General features: G+C 59.4%; 1 protein-coding gene across 4 annotated transcripts in view; it reads right to left on the bottom strand.

Moving 5' to 3' along the window:
• Positions 1 to 3,641: 3,641 nt before the first annotated feature.
• The window catches only part of BMP1 (bone morphogenetic protein 1), a 43,363-nt gene continuing 25,454 nt past the window's right edge, over positions 3,642 to 21,550 (bottom strand). Inside the window, exons 10-20 of one of the 4 annotated variants that reach the window (XM_024130818.3) lie at positions 20,781 to 20,897; positions 20,373 to 20,518; positions 20,074 to 20,269; positions 18,678 to 18,803; positions 17,164 to 17,324; positions 16,571 to 16,751; positions 12,338 to 12,463; positions 9,155 to 9,282; positions 8,555 to 8,768; positions 6,651 to 6,901; positions 3,642 to 4,367 (exon numbers count right to left, since the gene is read on the bottom strand). In XM_024130818.3, the coding sequence (XP_023986586.1) occupies positions 4,233 to 4,367; positions 6,651 to 6,901; positions 8,555 to 8,768; positions 9,155 to 9,282; positions 12,338 to 12,463; positions 16,571 to 16,751; positions 17,164 to 17,324; positions 18,678 to 18,803; positions 20,074 to 20,269; positions 20,373 to 20,518; positions 20,781 to 20,897 (1,781 nt within the window). In that variant the 3' untranslated portion in view covers positions 3,642 to 4,232. The other 3 variants (XM_024130819.3, XM_028494179.1, XM_024130820.3) reach the window with 3 other exon arrangements.

Genomic DNA, 21,550 nt, shown 5'->3' with positions numbered 1-21,550 from the left:
GGATGACAGGCCCCCCCACAAAGAAGTGGGAAGGAAGGTGCCAGTTCTGAGGACCCTCACAGTTTCACTTGGCTTCAATGGGTCTCTTCTCCATGTTAGGAAAAGAGGTGGCCAAGGTCCCAAGGAAAGGGATGAGGAGGGACCATTCCCCGAAATGGAGGGAGGCCTTCAGGAAGCTGAGCTGAGGTGATTGGCCATAAAACAGCTTGGCCACAGCATCTGGAAGAGATTGGAACCAGATGTTCCTGGGATGGGGGAGGGGAGGGCTGGGAGGCTGGGAGGGGGCTGGAGCAGGAGAAGCGGGCTGGTCAGTGAGGGGGTGGGCCTTCTGACTCTCAGGGGAAAACATCTGGCCTCCTTCTCCCCTCCTTACTCCTCTCCCCAAGTCAGGCACTACTATTTTTGCAAACTGGGGCAGCAAATCTTTTCACATATTCTAGAATCAGCTTTGTGTGTAGGGACAGTCAAGCACAGGGTGTGACTTGGGAGGTGCCCAGAAAGGCTACCAGCTAGCCAGAAATATGTCCCCCACTGCCCCACAAGCTCCGCCTTGCTGTGGGTTAAGCATTGCCCTCTCTGGCACATGTAGTTCTGCGCTAAACTCCTAACGCACGACTGGAAACTGGTGAACCCAGAAGTTTCCCTTTAGCATAGGAAGAGTTTCATCCAGGAACTGGAGAATTGTTTGGCAGATGACAGGAAAAGAAGGCCCATTTACAGAGAGCCTATTTTCCAGGCGCTGTGACAGGCTCCCTCCAAAGTCTATCTCTCCCTTTCTCTTTTTTTTTTTTTTTTTTTTTTGCGGTACGCGGGCCTCTCACTGTTGTGGTCTCTCCCATTGCGGAGCACAGGCTCCGGACGCGCAGGCTCAGCGGCCATGGCTCACGGGCCCAGCCGCTCCGCGGCATGTGGGATCTTCCCGGACCGGGGCACGAACCCGTGTCCCCTGCATCGGCAGGCGGCCTCTCACCCACTGCGCCACCAGGGAAGCCCTCTCCCTTTCTCGAAACACTGTGCTTCATCCTCTGTATCTAGATGAAGAAACCAAGGTTCAGAGCAGTTAAATGACTCACCAAGGGGCATGGAGCCACCAAATGGGAAAGCTTGTATTCAAAACCGGCTATGTTTATTTTATTTATTTAAAAATTTTTTGGCCGTGCCGTGCAGCATGTGGGATCTTAGTTCCTCTACCAGGGATTAAACCCGTGCCCCCTGCAGTGGAAGCACGGAGCCTTAACCACTGGACTGCCAGAGAAGCCCCAAACTGGCTGTGTTGCATTCAAGCTTATAACCTTCTCAAGACCTACTGAGAAGAATGTGGGGTAAGGGGGAGGGGGAGGGATAAAAAGGAGTGAGGGGGCAGTGCAGGGCATCCAACCTTCTTTCTTTTACAATTGAGCCAACAGTTGGCCCTGGAAGCCCCCAGCTGCCTCAGGAGACTGGCCCTGGCCTCTGGCTCTTGGGGACTAGACCCCGACAGGAAGGGTTGCTGGGGAAAGGTGATAGGCTGGGGAGCAGAGGCCCAGGGAGGGGACGGTTGGTCAACGTCACGGGGCGAAGCAAGGCAGAGCCAGATCTCCTGACCGCCAGGCCAGGGCTGGTGTCCTGTCCTCCGAGGGCTAGAGAGGTGCGCCCAGAGGGAGGAGGCCGGAGCTCCAGGGTATGTGGTTGTCTTAACCTGGTTACCAGGTTGAGAGCGCAGTCTGGGTCAGGTCCATCCTAGCTTTTCTGCTGCTGGCCACGCACTCAGGACCCAGGAAACCTCAGGGACTTGGAGACAGTTGGACGAGGAAGGCTTCCGTCCTCTGACGTGGAATCACCTGAGCGGCTGGGCAGCTGCGCTGGAGCTCATCTAGTCTAGAAGCCTGAAGTAGCCAGAAGGTGAGGGTAGGCCGGGTCTGGAGAACACATTCATTAACTTCTGGAATGTGTATCAGCGGCCTGCAGCCAGCTCCTGAACAGCCTGCAGCGCCCAGAGGCAGCCTCTGGGAAGATGGGCCCAGGGAAGACTGGGAGGGCCCGCCAGCACGGGCCCCTGAGTCGTTAGAGGGGCCCGAGTCTACGGTGGTGATGGAGTCTTGGGACGGGGGCCCAGGGTGGCTGCATGGGTCAGTCCTGAGCTGCCTCCGGCTGTGCTGTTGCTGTTCACAGGGGCCCTGACCTGGGTGGGGGAAGACTGGGTACTCTCTTGGGCCGCAGTCCCGAAGTCTGGACGGGGCTGTGATCCTGACTCTCTTCGCACACGTGGTTTGTAAACTGGCAGTGTGGTCCTCTGAGCTTCAGAGGAACCTGCAGGGCTGGTGAGGAGAGCTGTGACCACTGGCTACAAATTCTGCCATGGAGCCGAGGCCAAGTTTGTTGGCAAAGTGTCCAGATGAGATGCCTGGGCGGCTCCAATGGTTTGGGGGTTTTTCTATTCTGTTCACAGCCCTCTGAGCTGTCCCGAGCACTTTGGTCAGAGGAGGTGGAGGGGTGGCCGTTGCATCACAGCCTGTGACCTCGCTGGCCCTCCGGCCAGCACCCACTCCCTCACCTGCGCTTAGGACTAGAAGAGAAGGCTGCAGCTGACCTTGGGAGCTGGTCCTGCATGCATATCAGATACTAGCCGTGTGTCTGGTTTCCACTCCTGCTTTCTGCCTAAAGGACCGATATGGGATGCACCGTGCCGTATTGCTCCCTGCGGGTAGGTCCCCCCACATAGTCCAGACAGCAGCTGGCACAACATCTGCCTCTGCAACGGGAAGGAGTTTGGGGCCAGTAAAAGACCTACAGTCCCCCGAAGGCTCTCAGGGAGCCCCAGGGCTTGGAGCAGGCTGCCTGCTCGCTCTGGAATCTGGGCGTGGCCAGTCCAGGCAGAGAACCTGGGTCCTCTCTGGGCTTTCTTTCCCTGTGAGATCCCCGGAGAGAAAGGGTAGAGAGGCTCCTTTGAAGGGAAGGAGCAGGGATGTAGTTTCTCTCCACCTGGCCTCGGGGAGACGGGTCTGTGCCTCACTATTGCCTGGAGAGGGAGAAGGCAATGGCAGAAAGGAAGAAGCCAGACAAGATACAGCCATGGGTCGCCTTGGGAGAGGGGGCCAGAGCTGGAATGTTTGCTCAGGGGCTGCCGAGCATCTGGCTCTTGTCTCACTGAGGAGAGAAGGATCCGAGGGGCCAGCACTCGGGGTCCGACCTTCAGGAGGGCAGGCACTGGCGGCCAGCTGGTGGATCTGTTCTGGCTGATGCTGGTGTTCTGGGTCCTGGTGGGCTCCCCCAGCCCGACACCCAGACCCAGAGACAGAAGACCCGGATGGACACTGGATGGACAGACACGCGCCATCCCCTTTTACGTATCTCCTCCCTCCCCACCAAACAGCCTGTTTACAGAATGTTCCACCCCTTCAGTTGTGTGGGGAGCTGTGAGCAGTGTGTGTACATGGGGCACCTGCAGGCTGAAGTGTGCAAGGCGTACCTGTGTGTGCCCGACCGTGAAATCCCACCCTCTGGGCCCTGGAATTGACGGAAGGAAGGGCAGCCAGTGAGGCCAGGTGTCCTGGCCGTGGGCCGGCCCCAGACACAGCAAGCCTGCGCATCTGGAGTGAGACGAGCCACCCCACGCCCGCCGCCCCCATACCCCAGACAGCATCTGGCACAGGATACTGGCTGTAACACTTTCGGTTTATTGGCTGGGGTGCCCTGGTGTGGCCGACCAGCCACTGGGCCTGAGAGAAGCCCTGTCTTGCTGCCCCACTCCCTCCCCTTCATCTTCCCACCCTGGCTCCTGTGGGACGCGCGTATGGAAACTCACGCCCCAGGAAACAGGGGAAGTGGAGGCTTAAAATAAAACCAAATCAGGGTTGGAGAAGGGGTGGGAAATGTACATTACAATGAAGATATGCCACCGGCCATACACAATACAGCGTGTAGAGACGGGCAGGGAAGGTGGGCGGGTCCCGCTGACAGACCCTCTCCCGCCGGGCTGGGCCCCCAGAGAGGAATGGCCACTTCAAGTGTCTCAGGGAAAGCTCTGGCTCCCTGGCCCTGGCCCTTCACTCCTGGCGGGGGCAAGGGAGGAAGGGATCGTGGGGCAGCGGCTCATGTAGGAGTCCAGTGCCCTGCCTCACCTGGACCATTGGCCCGCAGGTCCTGGCACCTGGGGGACGGGGACGGGGTCCCGCCTTCTGCCCAGCCCCCGCTGTCCGGCTCAGTTGACTGAGGGCAGCGGGCCTCCCGTCCCCGCCGTGTGAGGGCAGTGGTCACTTCCTGCTGTGCAGCGTGTCCTGGAACTTCGTGCTGGTGTATCGCAGGTGGAAGCCTTTTTTGGTGATGGTGTCATCCGAGTGGAATTTCACCAGGACAGAATCTCCCGCCGAGTACACCTCCTCGGGAGGCTGACAGAGAAAAGGGGTGGGCATGAGACTCAGGACCAGGGGCTGGGCTGCTGTTTCCCTCCCCGAGTTCCCCAGCTGTAAGGAAGGGGGGCAGCTCCCGACTTCCGCCAGATTCCCCCAGCGCCTTGAAGCAGGAGGAGGATTCTTGGGAGCAGGAGTTTAATGGGGTGCCTGGAGGAGGGGAGGTAGCAGTGGGTAGAGGAGCTTGTCTTAAGTTCAGAGTTACACTTTCATTCCACACCCAGCGCTGCTACTAACTAGTCAGCTGTGAAGTCTTAGGCAAGGCACTGCCCCTCTCTGGGCCTGGCTTCCCTCAGAAGCAAATAGAGCAAAAGCTCTCCGCTCTCCAAGCCTAGAAGGGCTGGTGGCAGGAACAAAAAGAGGATAGCTGTGAAAGGGAGCAGCCTGTCTGAGTGGCTGCCTTGTTGCTGTCCCGGCTGTCTCTTGGAGAAGACAGAACAGCTGGGTCCCCCAGACCCGGACTCAGCCACTACGCTCCCGCCCTGCCCCGATGCTGCCCGCGGTCAGCTCCGGGTGATGCCCCTTCCTAGGCTCCTGCAAGCCCCTCCTCACCTCTGTGTGCAGGCCCTCAGAATGACAGCCGCCCACACAGCATCAGCACAAAGAGGCCCTGGCCCTCAAGGCGCGGAAAGGCCCATTTCCGAAAACCTTGGGGACATTTCCAGCAACCATGCCAGGAGGCCCTGACGGAACTGGGTTCCTTCCCCAGGTCCCCTCCCGTTTGCTCCAGCCTGATGGAAGTCTTTGGAAGAAGCCACCTGGGGACACCCAATTTGGTGTGTGACTCACCCAAAGGTGTCAGATCAAGGGAGTCACAAAGAGCCAAGTGGGGAGGGGGCACTAGCTTGGTAGCCTGGGGATTCTGGAGCGGCTGAGCCAGGCAGGCAAGGGCGCTGTGTGCTACGCTTCCCCAGCTCTCCACCCTGTCCCAGCCCTGCCCAGCCCTTGCCAGATGACAAAGGCTGAAGCTCTGCTCCTAAGGGGATATTCCACTGGCCAATGCTGGGTTCAGCAGCTACTGCAGCTCCTGGGAAGTTTAACCCTTCCTGGGGCACCCAGGCTGCCCTGGAGCACGGCTATGAGAGAGGCAGGGGACCAGGGAAGTGATGGGAAGGAGGGCGTGTCTGAGTGTGCATATGAGTGTGAGTAGATGTGCAAAAGTGTGTTTGGTGTGTGACTCACCCAAAGGTGTCAGATCAAGGGAGTCACAAAGAGCCAAGTGGGGAGGGGGCACTAGCTTGGTAGCCTGGGGATTCTGGAGCGGCTGAGCCAGGCAGGCAAGGGCGCTGTGTGCTACGCTTCCCCAGCTCTCCACCCTGTCCCAGCCCTGCCCAGCCCTTGCCAGATGACAAAGGCTGAAGCTCTGCTCCTAAGGGGATATTCCACTGGCCAATGCTGGGTTCAGCAGCTACTGCAGCTCCTGGGAAGTTTAACCCTTCCTGGGGCACCCAGGCTGCCCTGGAGCACGGCTATGAGAGAGGCAGGGGACCAGGGAAGTGATGGGAAGGAGGGCGTGTCTGAGTGTGCATATGAGTGTGAGTAGATGTGCAAAAGTGTGTGTGTGTGTGTGTGTGTGTGTGTGTGTGTGGAATGGTGAGGGGAAGACGGCATTCACTGAAGGAGGAGAGGATTAAAAAGAAAAGAAAAAGAAAAAAACAAAAGAACTCACAAGCTCTGCCTGGAGGAAAATAAACCCACCTCTGTGGTTTTCCTGTGGCCTTAGTTAAAACCCCATGAAGCAAACTTTTGCCCACTGCCTCTGAAAGTGCCATTTTATGGACCAAGAAGTAATATTCAGTATCTGCTTGGACAGCGGCATCAGTATGCTTTGGGACCAGCTGGCCTTTCACCAGGAAGAGAAACTGGCAGTGGAAGAGATGAGGGTATTGTTACGGCTCCTCCAGAACGACTGCCTAGCACGACTCAGCTCAGTCCTGGTCTCTGGCTCCCGCCCCAACCTCTGCCCTCCTTCCGGGCCCCGTCAGCTGCCTTTGGGCTGTGGGACGAGGGAATCAGAGGGCACTCCACCCTCCTCTCCAGATGCAAACTACCTTGGAGACCAAACTGGTGCTGAGCAGGCTTGGGTCAGGGCAGGGCCTATCTATCTCAGAGGCTGCAGGAACCTCTGTGTTGACCAAAAAGGACCCGGTTTCCTGGGTGGGGATGGCCCGGGGCGGGGCGGGTCTCTGGCTCCTACAGAGTGCCAGGCAGGTGCCGCCCCCCATGCCGGGACCCCGGGCCTGCAGAGGCGCTGGGCCTCACCCCGGAGCCGCAGTAGCGCCCCAGTCTGGGCGCCGTGCTGTCGTAGCCGTCGAAGAGTTCCATGTAGTCGTAGCCGCAGTCGGTCTCCTCCTCCACCTCGAAGGTCTGGAACACCAGCTCCACGCCATAGCCCTCCTCGGCCACGATGACCCACTCGCAGTCCACGCCCCCGGGGTAGTTGTTGTCACCAAACTGGGCGTGGGAGTAAAGGTCCTTGGTCCTCACCTCTGCCTGCACCTGGCCTCCACACTCTGAGGGGCGAGGGGGACACAAGATCAGCCACCACCCCCCGAGCACGGCTGTGGCCCGGGCACCGTCCCTCCCCATATTCAGGCCTCCTGGCCGGATGGAGGCCCTGGGACAAGGCCACATGGCTAGCGATAGGTGGGTTTGGACCCGGCCCAGGCCTTGGCCTGGAACAAGTGCTCTGTGGCTTTCCCTCTGGAGAGATGCCCACGGAGGCCCGGGGACGCGGTGGGTGGAAGCCCGCTCTGAGCGGAGGCCCCGGGGAGAGCGCGCTTGTTGAAAGAGGTTGCTGCTAATTCGCTCCAGCTGATGGCTGTCACGGAAGAATGTGGGCCCTATGTCTCCTGAGCTCCCATTCTTAAGCGAGAAGACGTACTTGTGGATTTTAGGCGAAAACTCCTAATTTTTGAACGTTGGCTCATGTTTTTAAAAAACACAGTGTGGGCCAAACGGAGCAGGTCTGAGGGCCAGGTGGAGTTCCGGGCCTCCAGTGTGTGACCCTGTGCTGGGAGGGGCAAACGAAGGCAGGCAGGGCAGGGTCATCCTGTCCACCCCTCCCTACACCCTCTGGCCTCCAGGACACCTGGGCTCACGGGTGGGGAGCGGATGGGCGAGGCCTGGCTCAGGGACTGAGTTAAAAGGGAGGAGCGGGACTGTGGACCCATCAGTTCTGGGGCCTCCCCAACAGGTAGCTTAAGACCCACAAGAAGCCTGCCAAGCCCCCAGCGGTCACCGCTGGCCTGATGTCCCAGGCCCCACAGGACTGGGCTCCAGCCTTTCTCTGTAGCCACACCATTCCCAGTTCCCTGCTGTCCTCACGCGCCCATTGCTCCAGCCAAACTAAATGACCTGAGTCACCTGTGAACACCCAGAGCCGTCTGGGGTTGTGGCTGTGCTTGGGCTCCTCCCCTGCCTGCGATGACCCATCACCTCACACCCAGAGCGAGGCCCTTCTTGTGTTTTGTCTCCTGCTGTAATTATCTGTCCGTGTCCTGTCTCTCCCCTGGGCTGTGGGCTCCCGTGTGGGCAGGGTGAAGGGCTTACGCCTGATTCATCTCTCCGTGCCCCTCTGCGTCTCCTGCAGGGGGCCAGGGCTCAGTAGAAGGTTGTTGAATAAACGAACAAGTAAATGCAGAGTAAACCCCTCAAGGACTGAGAGGTTTGTCTGCTTCGTTCATTTTGTGACCCGCACTTAGGATGCTGCCGCGTACCTGCCACGTGTTAACAGATGTCTGCGGAATGAATGAACGCGTGAATCTGGGGGGGTGTGGAATGTGGGTGGCCTACTGCACAGTCAAGTGTCCTACCTCTGGGAACTCCAGGGGGTTCCCTCCCCATCTCTGGTTCTCTACCCACTGTTGTCACTGCCCTGTTTTCTGACCTTCGCACCCCTAATCAGGACCTCCTCTCCCTGGCCCAGGAGGCTGACTCTCTGCCCCTCTGGTCTGGGCTTCAGAACATGCTGTCTCTCCACCCAGCCAGGGGCTGGGCCTGTCTGTGTCTTCAGGAGCTGGGCCTGCCTGTGTCTTCAGGAGCTCTTTGTAAACCTCCGACTGGAGCCCAGGGCCTGCCTTTGAGACCAGGATCAGCAGATGCCTCCAGGACAAATGACCACACAGGGCACCGGCTGCCCCCACCCTGGCCTGCGGTGGGCTCACCTGTGGAGTGGGACGCCTGGAAGCCCTTCCTCTGCACGGAGTTGTCAGAGTAGAAGCGCAGGAACATGCGGCTGCCCGTGGCCAGGACGGGCTCGGGCTTCTTGCTCCCGCAGAAGCGGCCCAGGATGGGGGCCTTGGCGTCACGCCCGTCGTACACCTCCAGGTGGTCATAGGCACACTCAGGCTGGGACTCAATGTCCATCTCCATGAAGGTCTGGAGGGCATGAGGGAAGACAGCAAATTAGGAATTATGTGGCCGGGGGCAGGAGGCGTGGGCAACAGGTGGCACCAAACCAAGGCCCCCGGACCCCAGTTCATGGACACCAGGGCAGTGGCCACTGCTGGTGGATGGGAGACGGGGAGGACCTAGGAATGAGGTGATGGCAGGTACAAACCCGCTGTCTGCTGGGAAAGGGCCTCTGTCCATACCAGACCTGGGCTTCTCACAGGGATGGCAGCCCTGTGGGCTCAGCCAGGCCACCAGCCTGCAGCCTGCATGGCCCTGAGCAGTGCTCTGAGTGACATGGGGCTTTGGAGCTGACAGGAAATAGGTGATGGGCAGATGGTACGGAGAAGCGGGGTGGGGAGCGGGCACCTTACCAGCTTGACCCGGTGCCCGGGGGTGCTAGAGATGGCCCAGGTACACTCCTTCTTGCTGGGGTATTTGTCAGGCCAGTTGGGGCTGGTGATGGTGCCGCTGGTGGATGTCACCTTGTGGTCACAGCCGGCTGTGGAGAGGTGAGCGAGGGGAAGGGAATCAGCAGGGACCCCAGTGCTCCAATGGCCCCTATGAAGAAAGGAAGGAAGAAGCCCCTCCCTCCCCTCCTCCTCCTCTCTTGCTTCTCTTGTCCCCCACTTAGAAATGGAATGAAAGCTCACATTACTTCTTTTCCATTCAGTCACCCAGCCCAGGGCAATCTAGATGCTTGGTTCCAAGATGGACCTCACCTGGCACCATCCATGGAAGCAGCCCTCCCAGGCACCCTGTGTACACTCCTGGACCTTTGAGGCCATTTGGCCATACCACCTCTGCCCTCCACGAAGCTGGCATCCTCTGATCTCCTGCCACGCTTCCATATCCGCAGAAGACTTTGGCACCTGACACAGTTCTCTCCACCCCACTCCTGCCACCATCCTAGGTGGTGTCAACAAACACATGGATGGTCCACCCACATGCTGGCCTCCTGCCCTTGACCTTCTCAGCTCTACGGGTTCTCACCTCTCACCCCCAAAGCTTCACCATCGCCCTCCAATTCTCGATGCTACAAACATATCACCCTCGCGGCGGCCACCTGGCGCTCAGGCCCTCCCTTTCCCTGACAACTCTTCAGCTTTAGATAGGCCCCCATGGCCTTGACCCTTCCAGTTCCTCCCAATACTTCCTCCTGGGTTGACTTGCTTCTCTATCAGCTGGACCATATGGCCCATCACCCCAACTGCTCATCAAGGGCCATGCTTGAGCTGCACCATCTTGGAAAACCCCATTCGTGGTCTCCAAGCGTGGCTGGGCCCCCACCCCTTGATATTCTTTGGATTCGTCCTTCACCAGCTCCATCTCTCACCTCCTCAGCTACGGCTCCAAACCTTCGGCCCTCTCCTCAACTCCCAGGCCCGCTCCCAGCGGGCCACCTCACCTCCCGCCTCCCGGAGAAAAGCAGGGCCCTCAAATATGAACAACTTCAACTTCCCAACCCCTACCTGCAAACTCACCTTCCCCGCTCACCTTCCCTCCTGCCTTGTCTTAGAGAAGGTGCCACTCCTCCTGGGCAGGAATGGATTTTCCTTCCTTGAGCTGGAGCTCATTGCCGCCCACCATCTGGGGACCCTCACGTCACACATTACCCGCGCTCATCCCCTCTGCCAGCTCGGCCAGGCAGGCCACGAACCTTCCTACGCTTTGCCCGTCCTGAAACAACTCTCTCCTCCTGCTACCACCCATCCTGTCTCCTTGTCTTCAAGAAAACTTGCTACACCATGTTCTCACTACTCATGGCTCCTCGATCCACTGCAATCTGCCTTCTGCCTCGGAACAGCATGACCTCACAAACTCCAAGGCTGATGCTCCTTATTCGTTATCATCCAATCTGACAGGTCCCTCTGAGGAAAAGCCAGTGCACTGCTGGACTGGGGAGGAGAAAGGGGTGGGTGGGGTGCAGGCCGAACAGCTGTGCCTATAGTCAGAGGCTCACAGGATGAATGCACAGCCACCAGGGTCCAGAGGGGCAGGGCCCTCGCAGGCCGCCCGCTCCTGGCCTCCACGTTTGAGCTATGAGCTGCCTCCGTTACCCATCTTCAGCTTCCCATGTCCACACTCACTGCCCCCCACCCCATCTTTACACCAGTTTTCCCCACCCTCTAATTTCTCCTTCCATGCCCACTTCTTTCCCCAGCTACACTGCAGTCTCCCCGGAAGCAGAGGGACCCCTCTTGAACCCCCTGCAGAACTCTGCACAGAGCTACACCCGCCGCAGGGGGTCAGGAAATACTGATTTGTTACTAGCCTAGCACTCGAGTAAGGAACGACGAGTTCTTCTAAAGTGAATCGGAGCTACACACAGGCCACCTTCCCAGGAAGTTTACACCCGCTCCTGCTATCTTGTTGCTGTCAATGCTGAGGGTTCTTTAGCAAAACCCTGTTTCTCATAGAGAGTACAGAGATGGCACGCAGTTTAGACAACATCAGAAGAAGGTCTCCCCTAGCTAAAAGATATGGGGGCTCCGTGAGTCAGGTACTCTATATTTGGAGAGCCTGAAGCGACGGGGATGGAAGCCCTGGAATGTCCATTGGGTGCTTCACCTCTGTTTATTCTAGTCGGCAGTTTATTTGCTGGTACTCTGGTTGTCCACCTAGTTAGTAATGGTGAGAAGAGGCATTTGCCAGGCACTGTGCTAAGTGCTCAAAGCAAGGGCTCTAAAGCTTAGGACCATCTCATGGGTGAGGCAATTGAAGCTCAGAGAGCCGAAATGACTCACCCAACGGCACACAGACTCTCAGTGTCAGAGGCGAGTCTACGTTGTGCTGCTGGGATAGTACATCCCCAGCAGGCATGGGCCACAGTGGAATCAACAACTGGGAGCAGGCCAGGGTTGTATTGCATCCAGAGAGGTATCACGTGCTATGGGCAATGACCTGAGAGCTGTTTCCAAGGATCTGCAGGGCTTCAATGTCAGGGAGGCAGCAGCCCTGTTCTAGGTGTCCCCAGGGGTCAGAGATGTGACCGATAACAGTGACATACGTGACTGCTTGCTATGAGCCAGGTACTGCTTGGAGCACATCACAGCGCCCCGCCCCTGGGAGGAGGGTGCTGGTGCCACCCAGGAGTCACTCGTGAGCAAACCCAGGTGCGGAGAAAGGAAGTCAGCTGCTCAAGGGCACGTGGCTGGCTAAGTGGTAGGGCTGGGCCAGGCAGCCTGGCACCAGAGTCTGTGCTCTTCACCACTGTCCCAGCTTGCCTCCCTGACAGAGGGAGGTCGGACAAAGAGAAAGACTTGGACATGGATTTTAAGGAGCACTAATGACCAGAACAGCCTAACAATGGGGCCTGGGGGCAGCCCCTCCTCTCCAGAAGTGTGTGTGGCTTGGATATTGCTGGGGCGGGTGGGGGGGGGGTGTCCGCGCACCTGGCGGGAGGCAAAACGAGGTGACCTCAGAGGTCACTCAGCTGCTCGAGCCCGAAGAGAGGCCGAAGGAGATGGCACCGCTGAGCCCGCTCCCCAGCCTCGGTCCTCCAGGCCCCAGGCCGAGGGCAGGGGGAGGGGCCCGGGGGCTCCGGCGGCGCTCACCTTCCTTGCAGTCGTGCCTGTTGTCGTGGAGGACGAAGCCGCTGCGACACTGACACTCGTAGCTGCCGAAGGTGTTGACGCAGTCTTGCTGGCAGCCGCCGTTATCCTTGGAGCACTCGTCCTTGTCTGCAGGGGGAACAAGCGAGGGCAGACTGGTCTGTGCGGGGCTGAGGGCTGCGTCACCCCAGGGGAAGTGGGAGGACTGGCTGGGCGTCCACCTCTCCCTCCCCCCGCCCCTCCACAGGCGGGGTGGGGAGCGGAGGTCAAGGCGATGGTGGGGGTCCAGGGCACTGCATCAAGCGGAGGCGGCTGAGGGGGGCCCAGCTGTGCAGAGAGAAAGGAGAAGTGGACGGAGGGAGGCTGGGGTCTGGAGCTGGCCAGCATGGGAACCCTCTACCATTACCTGCTTACTGGACAGACGGACAAGTGGAAAAATAGACACACGGACAAGCAGACTGCAAGAGAAAGGAGCAGGACGCAGGGGTCCCTCTTTTACTTCACAACAGGAAATGTCACAGACACCATCAAAATGGGAGGGGCGGGAGGCAGGGAGGGGCCCCTGTCCACGTGAGCGGGGGCGGGGGCGAGGAGAGCACCAGTTCTGTCCGCGGCATGGCAGGGCGGAGGTCGGGGTGGGCGGCAGCAGAGCCCCCAGCCCATTCCGTCCAAGGTGAGGTTCCTGAGTAACAAAGGGTCCGGGAGGCCAGGTGGGCCTCACTGGGGGGTCCGGTTTCTTTTCTGCACTCGGAATTTGAGCTGGTGGGGCCGTCCCCGGGGGGGCTGCAGAGCTGGCCTCTTTTCTGAAACGAGAGAGAGAAGGAGAAAAGGGACCAAGGGGTGCGGGTGGAGGGTGGGGGCCAGGGAGGGAGAGCAGTGAAAACCAGGCCCGGCTCCGAGGGGGGTCCCCGGGCAGCGCGGGGTCGGGGACAGCGGGACACACATGCAGGACGGCCATGTCCGGAGCAGCCAGGCCACGAGGGGCAGCGGGTGGGAGGAGGCACAGCGACAGGGGACAGACGGGAGGAAGCCTGCGGCAGGGAGAAGGCCTTGGGGGTGGGAATGAGGCCCGCACGCTGGGGAAGGAGACGTAGAGTCTCTAGCAGAGGGGAGCAGTCCATGGGAAGGGGGCCTCATCCAGAGCTCGGCTGGCTCTCTCCTTCTGGTGCTGCAACTACAGAGTGTGTTACAGACACAGACACACACGCACGCCAACACACCCACAGACATATCATCCCTCACCCTGTACCGTCGTCCCGACACGGCAGCATAGACACTGACCCACAGGTTGACACACATGTCCGGAGCAGCCAGGCCACGAGGGGCAGCGGGTGGGAGGAGGCACAGCGACAGGGGACAGACGGGAGGAAGCCTGCGGCAGGGAGAAGGCCTTGGGGGTGGGAATGAGGCCCGCACGCTGGGGAAGGAGACGTAGAGTCTCTAGCAGAGGGGAGCAGTCCATGGGAAGGGGGCCTCATCCAGAGCTCGGCTGGCTCTCTCCTTCTGGTGCTGCAACTACAGAGTGTGTTACAGACACAGACACACACGCACGCCAACACACCCACAGACATATCATCCCTCACCCTGTACCGTCGTCCCGACACGGCAGCATAGACACTGACCCACAGGTTGACACACACACACACACACACACACACGCACGGGTTACACGTCAGCCCCTCACACACAGACACCACACTCACACACATCAGCCACCAGCCACCTGTGTACACGTGCACACAGGGACAGACGCCACTGGTTCACTCCCTGTGCATGAGGAAGCATGCACAGGCACAGGTACAGAGACACACGTGGACGCAGAGACCACGGGCTCATCAGCAGGCCACTGCGGACTCAGGAGGGCTCACAGGCGCAGCTGCTCCCATTCGGGTGATCTGCACATGCGCTCTCCCATGAACACAGAAACTGACACACAGAGGGACACGTGGTCACCGGCACGGGTACATCACACACACATATTCTCCGGTCTCTCCATGGTCATTTTGGGTACTGTGTGCCTGGAACGGAGGCAGTCATTCAGGGAAGGGGAGCGGACACACAGAATTCCAGAGATGAGCCCCCAGGTAGAAAGATGCCTGCTGACATTCACATGGCCAGGCGGAGTCTGTGACAATGGCGGCCCTGTTCCGGGTCTCCCTTGGGAGAGACGGGACCGAGGGCTGGAGCGCTGGCTCCCAGATGGCCCTGCTTCTCCAATCCACTCTTAGGTGAGCCAGACCCCGTGGGACCCAAACAACCCAAGGTCAAGAGGTAGAGTCCCCAAGTCCTTCCCCAGGTCTCCTCAGTTAGAGCATCGTGAGGGACCCCGACAGAGGGCCCTGTGGAAGCTACCTTTGCACAAGCCCTGTGAGAATGTGGGGTGATGGGCACCCTACAACCCGTCCTGGGGTTTCACCGAGTAACTCACTGATGACTATGCTTCAGGAGTCCAGCTCATGGAATGAGCAAAGATTGTCCTGAAATTGACCCCCATGCCTTCCTCATATTTGCACCCCAAAAACCGAGTACAGTGCCTGGCACATTGTAGGGGTAAAAGAAATACTTGCCCAATGAACGAGTGAGTGGGTGAGTGAGTGCTGAGTGCAGTATTGAGAGCTGTGAGCCCCGAGAAAGGGCTGCTTTAGTGCCCGGAGAGGGGCTCTGCCATGGTTGGGGGCAGCCTCTCCTGGGAGCCAGGGATGCAGGTTGCAGGAGGGGCAGGAGCAGGGAGTGGACACGGGCTGGGACAAGGAGATGGCACTCACCCTCCAGTGCCAAATGCCCCGGAAGGTGGCTGGGGTCACACTGAAGGTCTTCAGGCTCTCTCTTCTTCTTGCCTTACGGTCTCTTCGCTGGGTGTCCCAAAAGTCCAAATAGCCCCCCTCCTGGGGGGTCAGAGTCAGATGCCCTGGACCCTGAGGGCTGAACCTTGATGCCCAGCGGTGAGGGTCCTCTGCAGGATTCTTGTGAGAAGGGGCAGCGCAAGTGTGCGTGTGCAGGTGTGTGTGTGCGTGTGTGTGCGCGCGCGCGTCTGTGCAGAGCTGAGGGTGGGCTGAGGGTAGCACAGTGTTGGGCCAGGGCAGGGCAGTAACCGTGGGTGGAGAGCCCTGGGCTCTAGGTCTGACAGATGTGCTGCTGGTCCCCCGCTGCCCCCCCACCAAGACTGGAGCAACAGAAGGGCAGGAAGAGACAAGAGTAAGCAGGTAATGGTTTCCCCGGGGCCGAGCCCATTCCTGAGTAGATGTTACATCCCCTCAGCCCTCTGGTGAGCACCTCACACGGGTTCCAGGCGGGCCCAGGGAAGAGAGGGAGTCGCATTGCAAGGGTCTCAGCCAGCAATGGGGCAGGGGCTGTGAGGCACTGTAAGCAGAGCAGGGTGGCTGGCAGTACCATGCAGGGAACCAGTGCACAGGGGCAGTGCATGGCATCCAGTGGGGCAGGCGAGGGTGCAGGGCGGCCACATAGGGGGCTTGAGGATGCAGGACCCTGGGCAAAGGAGGGGAGAAGGGAGGCAGCGTGGACCCGGCCGGAGGCTTCTGGGCTTCCCGTCGCCCATGCCTAGCCCACCAGGCGTGCCGGGGATGAGGATCCCTGGTCTGCTCCCCGACAAACTGTCTGCTCCAGCCACCCCATGGCCTCCTGTCTGTCCGGAGATGGGGACCTCAAAGGGACCTGACCCCTAGCCTTACACGGGGCAGCTGTCAACAGACATGTGCTGGTTGGATCTGAGTCCCTCACCGTGGGCCTCGGGGGAGTGGGAAGGCTTTGGGGTTGAGGGAAGGGAGATTCCTCATCGCTTCTGAAGGCCCCGGCGTGACCCCATTTGGTGTGTGCAGGTTCTGATTAAAGATCCAGCCGCTGCCAGATAATCTGCCCCATAGTCCAATGCAAACACCCTCCTCTTCTGCATGCGGCAGTGTCCGCCCTCACTGAACTCCCTGTTCCCAGGGCCTGACCTCTCTCGGGTCCTGGCTTGCGGCCCCTGAGGCCTGGAGCACCCTCTCCCTCCCTTTCTGCAGGCCTATGTCCTTCCCGGCCTCAGGTCGGCTCCCATACAGCCTTGAGGGCTCAGGAATAGCAGGGTTCAGGCAGGGAGGGCTGTCCTGGTGGTGGAGGGCCAGTGGGGGGAGCAGGGGACAGACCCTGCTGCCCGGCACCAGAGGGGCTGCAGAGTACAGGGGTGCAGCGGCAGGAAGAAAGGGATGCGGGGCTCGGAGCTGGGGACTCCGGGGTTACCTGAGAAGAAGTGGGCCTTGAAGCCCTTTTTGGAGACTGTGTTGTCAGACTTGAACTCCACACGCATGTTGTTGTACTGGGAGGTGATGACCTCGGGCTTCTCGGAGCCACAGAACTTGCCGTGCAGCTTGGAGTCGGCCGTGAGTCCGCTGCGCACCTCCACGAAGTCGTACTTGCACACCTGTGGGGCAGCGCAGCTCCAGGCCCACCTCCTCCAGGAAGCCTCTCCTGACCACCCTCGCCTGAGGACGCTCCCTGTTCTGTGGGTCCTTTCGCCTTTAGTTACCTGCTTTGCCACATCTAACAATTCAAAAAGTGCCACCCCACCTCATCAGCTCCTCTTGTGCTCCCCACACAAGCCCCCAGCCCTGCCTCTCCCCACAGGCTTCTGGACTCCACGTCCTTCATTCCCACATGCCACGTGCTCCCTGGCCTTCAAGGCCCTCCTCCCTGAGCCTCCCCTGCTTCCTCTGAACCCCCCTCCACCTCTACATTCCTGGAGTATTTCTTTCGGAGGGTAGGAAGCAGGCACCAGGCTGAGCTCCCACGCCTCAGACCTCCCTGCGTCTCCTCAGCCCCGGGAGGGCACTTACATCATTTCCCTCGGTCTCGAAGAAGTCAAACTGCAGGGAGATGCGGTACTGGGTGGGCGCCACCAGCTGCCAGATGCAGTTTTTGTTAGGGGGGTACTCCTTGGGCCAGCCCGGGCTGGTGATGGAGCCATTGAGCTTGGTGAGGAATCCACCACAGGCAGCTGGGGGGGACAAGGGAGGCAGCGTCATCCACCAGGAGTCCCGGCTCTAGAGAAGGGCATGGACACAGGCTGGGGTGCATGAAGGAGGAGGAGAGGGTTTGTCGGTTCCCCCAGCCTGGGGGGCTTGTGTGTGGTCTCTGTGGGGAAGAAGGGAAGGAGGCAGGGCGAGGGGGGTGTCTTCGGAGTAGGAGGAGTTGTGCGGTCACTTCAATTTTCTCTACGAGAGAACAGGCCAGGCATCTGCTTAGAGGTGGGGGGTGGGGTGAGGGACTCCGACTGAGAGGAGAGCAGGGAGGACTGGGAGGAGGGCAGGGAGGACTGGGAGGAGGGCAGGGAGTACTGCGAGGAGGGGAGGGAGGACTGAGAGGAAGGCAGGGAGGCCTGAGAGGAAGGCAGGGAGGATGGGGACGAGGGCAGGGAGGACTGGGAGGAGGGCAGGGAGGACTGGGAGAAGGGCAGGGAGGACTGAGAGGAAGGCAGGGAGGACTGAGAGGAGAGCAGGGAGGACTGGGAGGAGGGCAGGGAGGACTGGGAGGAGGGCAGGGAGGACTGAGAGGAAGGCAGGGAGGCCTGAGAGGAAGGCAGGGAGGACTGAGAGGAGAGCAGGGAGGACTGGGAGTGGGGCAGGGAGGACTGGGAGGAGGGCAGGGAGTACTGCGAGGAGGGCAGGGAGGACTGAGAGGAAGGCAGGGAGGCCTGAGAGGAGGGCAGGGAGGCCTGGGAGGAGGGCAGGGAGGACTGAGAGGAGGGCAGGGAGGACTGCGAGGAGGGCAGGGAGGACTGAGAGGAAGGCAGGGAGGACTGAGAGGAGGGCAGGGAGGACTGAGAGTAAGGCAGGGAGGACTGAGAGGAGGGCAGGGAGGACTGGGAGGAAGGCAGGGAGGACTGGGAGGCAGGGACTGGGAGGCATGGAGGGAGAGGGAGCTGCTCAGAGGTGAGTGGAGAGAAGCCGGGCAGCAAGATCAGGCTGAGCTGGAGTCAGTTAGCCAGAGAACGTTTCACTGCCTCCTGAGAATATTTATAATGAGAGGCTGGAACTCAGTGCCCTTCTAAGAACAGTGGTTTCCAAATTGTGGATCATGACCTTCTGCTGGGGGATGAAACCAATCAAGATCAGCATTTAAAAAGAAGAACAAGAATGAAAACAAAACAAAACCAGAGTACATCACACCTGGTCACAGTGTGTGCCGGGGCACTGAAATATACAATGTATTCCTCTTCCGTGAGTAGTGACCAAAGTGCCAGGGAATCCTAGTTTTTCTGGAAAGGGGTCTGTCCAAGGGCAGAAGAGATCCGGGCTGGAGGGTTTGCGGGGAGAGGGAAGAGGGTCCTGGGCAGCCTGGGGGCACTCACCCTCGCAGCGGCGCTTGTCAGGGGCCAGCTCGTACCCAGGGTCGCAGCTGCACTTGTAACTGCCCAGGGTGTTGAGACACCGCTGCTCACAGCCCCCGCGGTTGGGCCGAGAGCACTCGTCCACCTCTGCGGTTGTAAGGAAAGGGTGTCGGTGACTCCCAGTCCGGGGCCTGGGTCCCTCCTCCTGCCCTCTGCTTGAGAGTCAGGTCCAGGGTCCCTCAGGCTGCTAGGACCACCCCCAGTCCCATTGCAGGGGGAGGAAGTCAGCTGTGACCTGCTCAGAACCCCACTCGGTCCCCAGGGGGTCCTGTCTGTGACAACCCCAAAGGGACAGGCAGTGCCCTGAAGGAGGGGACAGGTGGACCCATGGAGCCTTCCTTCTGACCACAGTGGCCGGGCTGGTGGCCACCACCATTCACTGGGGCCTCTCATGTGCCGTCCCCGGCTGGGTACTATTCTTTCACCTCTGCTTCAATCCCTACATGAAGCCTGTGATGGAGGGGCTGTAACTGTGCCCGGCTTACAGATGAGGAAATGAGGTTTGGGCAGAACACCCTCAAGCCCAGGGTCACGCCGATAAGAAGTCCACGCTGCCTTGTCTCCTCCCTGAGCTCCTACAGTACTTCCTGCCTGCACATCTCACCAACATCCTTCAGTACAAACTTTTGGACTTTAAGGCAGCTCCCGAATTGTTACGTCAATTCTCTGTCGAGCACCCACCGTGTGTCAGCTACTTCTACCTACGTTTGTCATTTACTCAGTGAGGTGTGTAGTAGTTTTTCAGTGGGACCTTTTCTGCCCAGTTAGGCCAGAAATTCAAGGGCAGGGCGCCAGGGCCTACGAATCCCTCACAGTGTGTTGAGTGAGTGAATGAGGAACGAATGAAGCCATGGCAGCACCGTTCACAACAGCCAAGGTGTCCACCGATGGATGAGGCTAAAGGAAATGTGGTTCAGACACACAGTGGAATACTATTCAGCCTTAAAAAAGAAGGAAATTCTGCCGTATGCGATAACACAGATGAACCTTCAGGACATTATTTTAAGTAAAGTAAGCCAGTCCCCAAAAGTCAAGTTCTGCATGATCCCACTTACATGAGGTATCGAAAATAGCCCAATTCATAAAATTAAAGAGTGGAATGATGGGTGCCCAGGGCTGGGGGAGGTGGGGAGTTATGAATCAGTGGGCATGAAGTTTCCGTCAAGCAAGGAGATCTGCACAGCGCCGTGCCCTGGTCGGCAATACTGGCTCGTACGCTCAGATGCGTTCCGAGCGTAGATCTCACGCTAAGTGTTCTTACCGCAATCAAATAAAATTTAAAAAATAAAAAGAAGGAACAAAGGAGGTGGGTTGGCCACAGGAGTGGGCCGGGGTAGGGGAGCGGGGAAGGAGGCACCTTTGAAAAAGTTGACGGCGAAGCCAGCTTTGTTAATGGACCCATCCGAGACGAACTTGAGCCAGAGGCGGCTGGACGTGCTCTTGATGTCGTCCGGCTTCTCATAGCCGCAGTAGCGCCCGATGAGGGTGCTGCTCTCGCTGTGCCCGTCGCGCACTTCCAGATAGTCATAGGCGCAGCTGTCGTGGCGCTCAATCTGGGGGTCGGGGGCTCCGTCAGCAGGAGGAGCCCTGGCGGCCCAGACCCAAGCCCCGGAAGCCCGCAGGAGGTGGGCCGTCCTGGGGGGGTCTCTGACCCACCTCAAAGGACTGGAAGGTGAGGCCCACGTGGAAGCCCTCGGACACCTGGATCCGCCAGACGCAGACTTTGCCGGGCCGGTAGTCGTCTGGGTAATTGGGCGACTGGATGTGGCCGTTGTCCTTTTTCACATCTCCCCCACAGATGGCTTTGGGGACAGGGGACGAGGCGGGAAAAAGAGGATGTCGGTCAGAATGCTGTGCAATGTTTGAGAGCCCCTCTACCCCCTCTTCTGGCCCCGCCCACCCACATCCCCAGCTTCCCAGTGCCCCTGGCCCTAGCCAGTCCCGGTGGGATTTCTGCTTCCTCCCTCACGGGCCCTCGGCCTTTTCCCTGGGGTGCCAGGAGGGAGTGGTTCTAGGGCGCCCAGGGCCCCCACCTCTGACTCCCCCGTCCCCCTGCCTCGGTACCTTCATAGACCGCAAAGAAGCCTTTCCCGACCCAGTTGCTGCTGCTGCGGAACTCAACCCAGAGGCGGCTGTCGGTGGAGACAATGGGCTCCGGGAGTTTGCCCCCACAGAAGCGGCCTGCACAGACGGCGCGGGCAGGGGGCGGTGAGGCCCAAGGCAAGGCTCTCTCCCTCCCCGCACCAGGGCCGCACCTCCAGGAAGCCCTCCCCACCTCTCTGAGGGGCTCGGGGGCTCTGGCCCTGCTCTGCACTTGACACACATTCAAGTTGGCCTGCATCTGGTCCAAGGTCCAGTTTGGCCCTGAAGAGCCAGAGTCCACTCTAGAGATTTCATGCCCTTGAGGGAAAGGATAGGAGTCTGTTTCTGGGAGGAAAGGTGACTCCTCACCTTAGCCAACGGTACCTGTGTTTTATTTACTTTTTGAAAAGAGCATTGCCATCACTACTTATCCTTTCTTATTTGCTCTCCGTGCAGACAAGTAATAACCAAAATCAAACACAGTTTTCTTTTGCTCAAACGCAGGGGATGCCATGGGACCCCAGATAAATCCCAGAATCCGGGGACTGGGTCAGAAAATGTCCCCTTTGAAATAAAACCTGACAAGAATCCACATAAGCGGATGAGGCTGGCCATCTGTGGAATTCTTTGTAGTCAAGAATTGACTAGGGGGCTTCCCTGGCGGCGCAGTGGTTGAGAGCCCGCCTGCCGATGCAGGGGACGTGGGTTCGCGCCCCGGTCCGGGAGGATCCCACGTGCCGCGGAGCGGCCGG

This window comes from Physeter macrocephalus, chromosome 9 (assembly GCF_002837175.3).
Source record: "Physeter macrocephalus isolate SW-GA chromosome 9, ASM283717v5, whole genome shotgun sequence".
In the NCBI taxonomy this organism is placed as follows: Eukaryota; Metazoa; Chordata; class Mammalia; order Artiodactyla; family Physeteridae; genus Physeter; species Physeter macrocephalus.
Note: the sequence above shows the minus strand (reverse complement) of the source record. Positions and strands in the feature narration are given on the sequence as shown.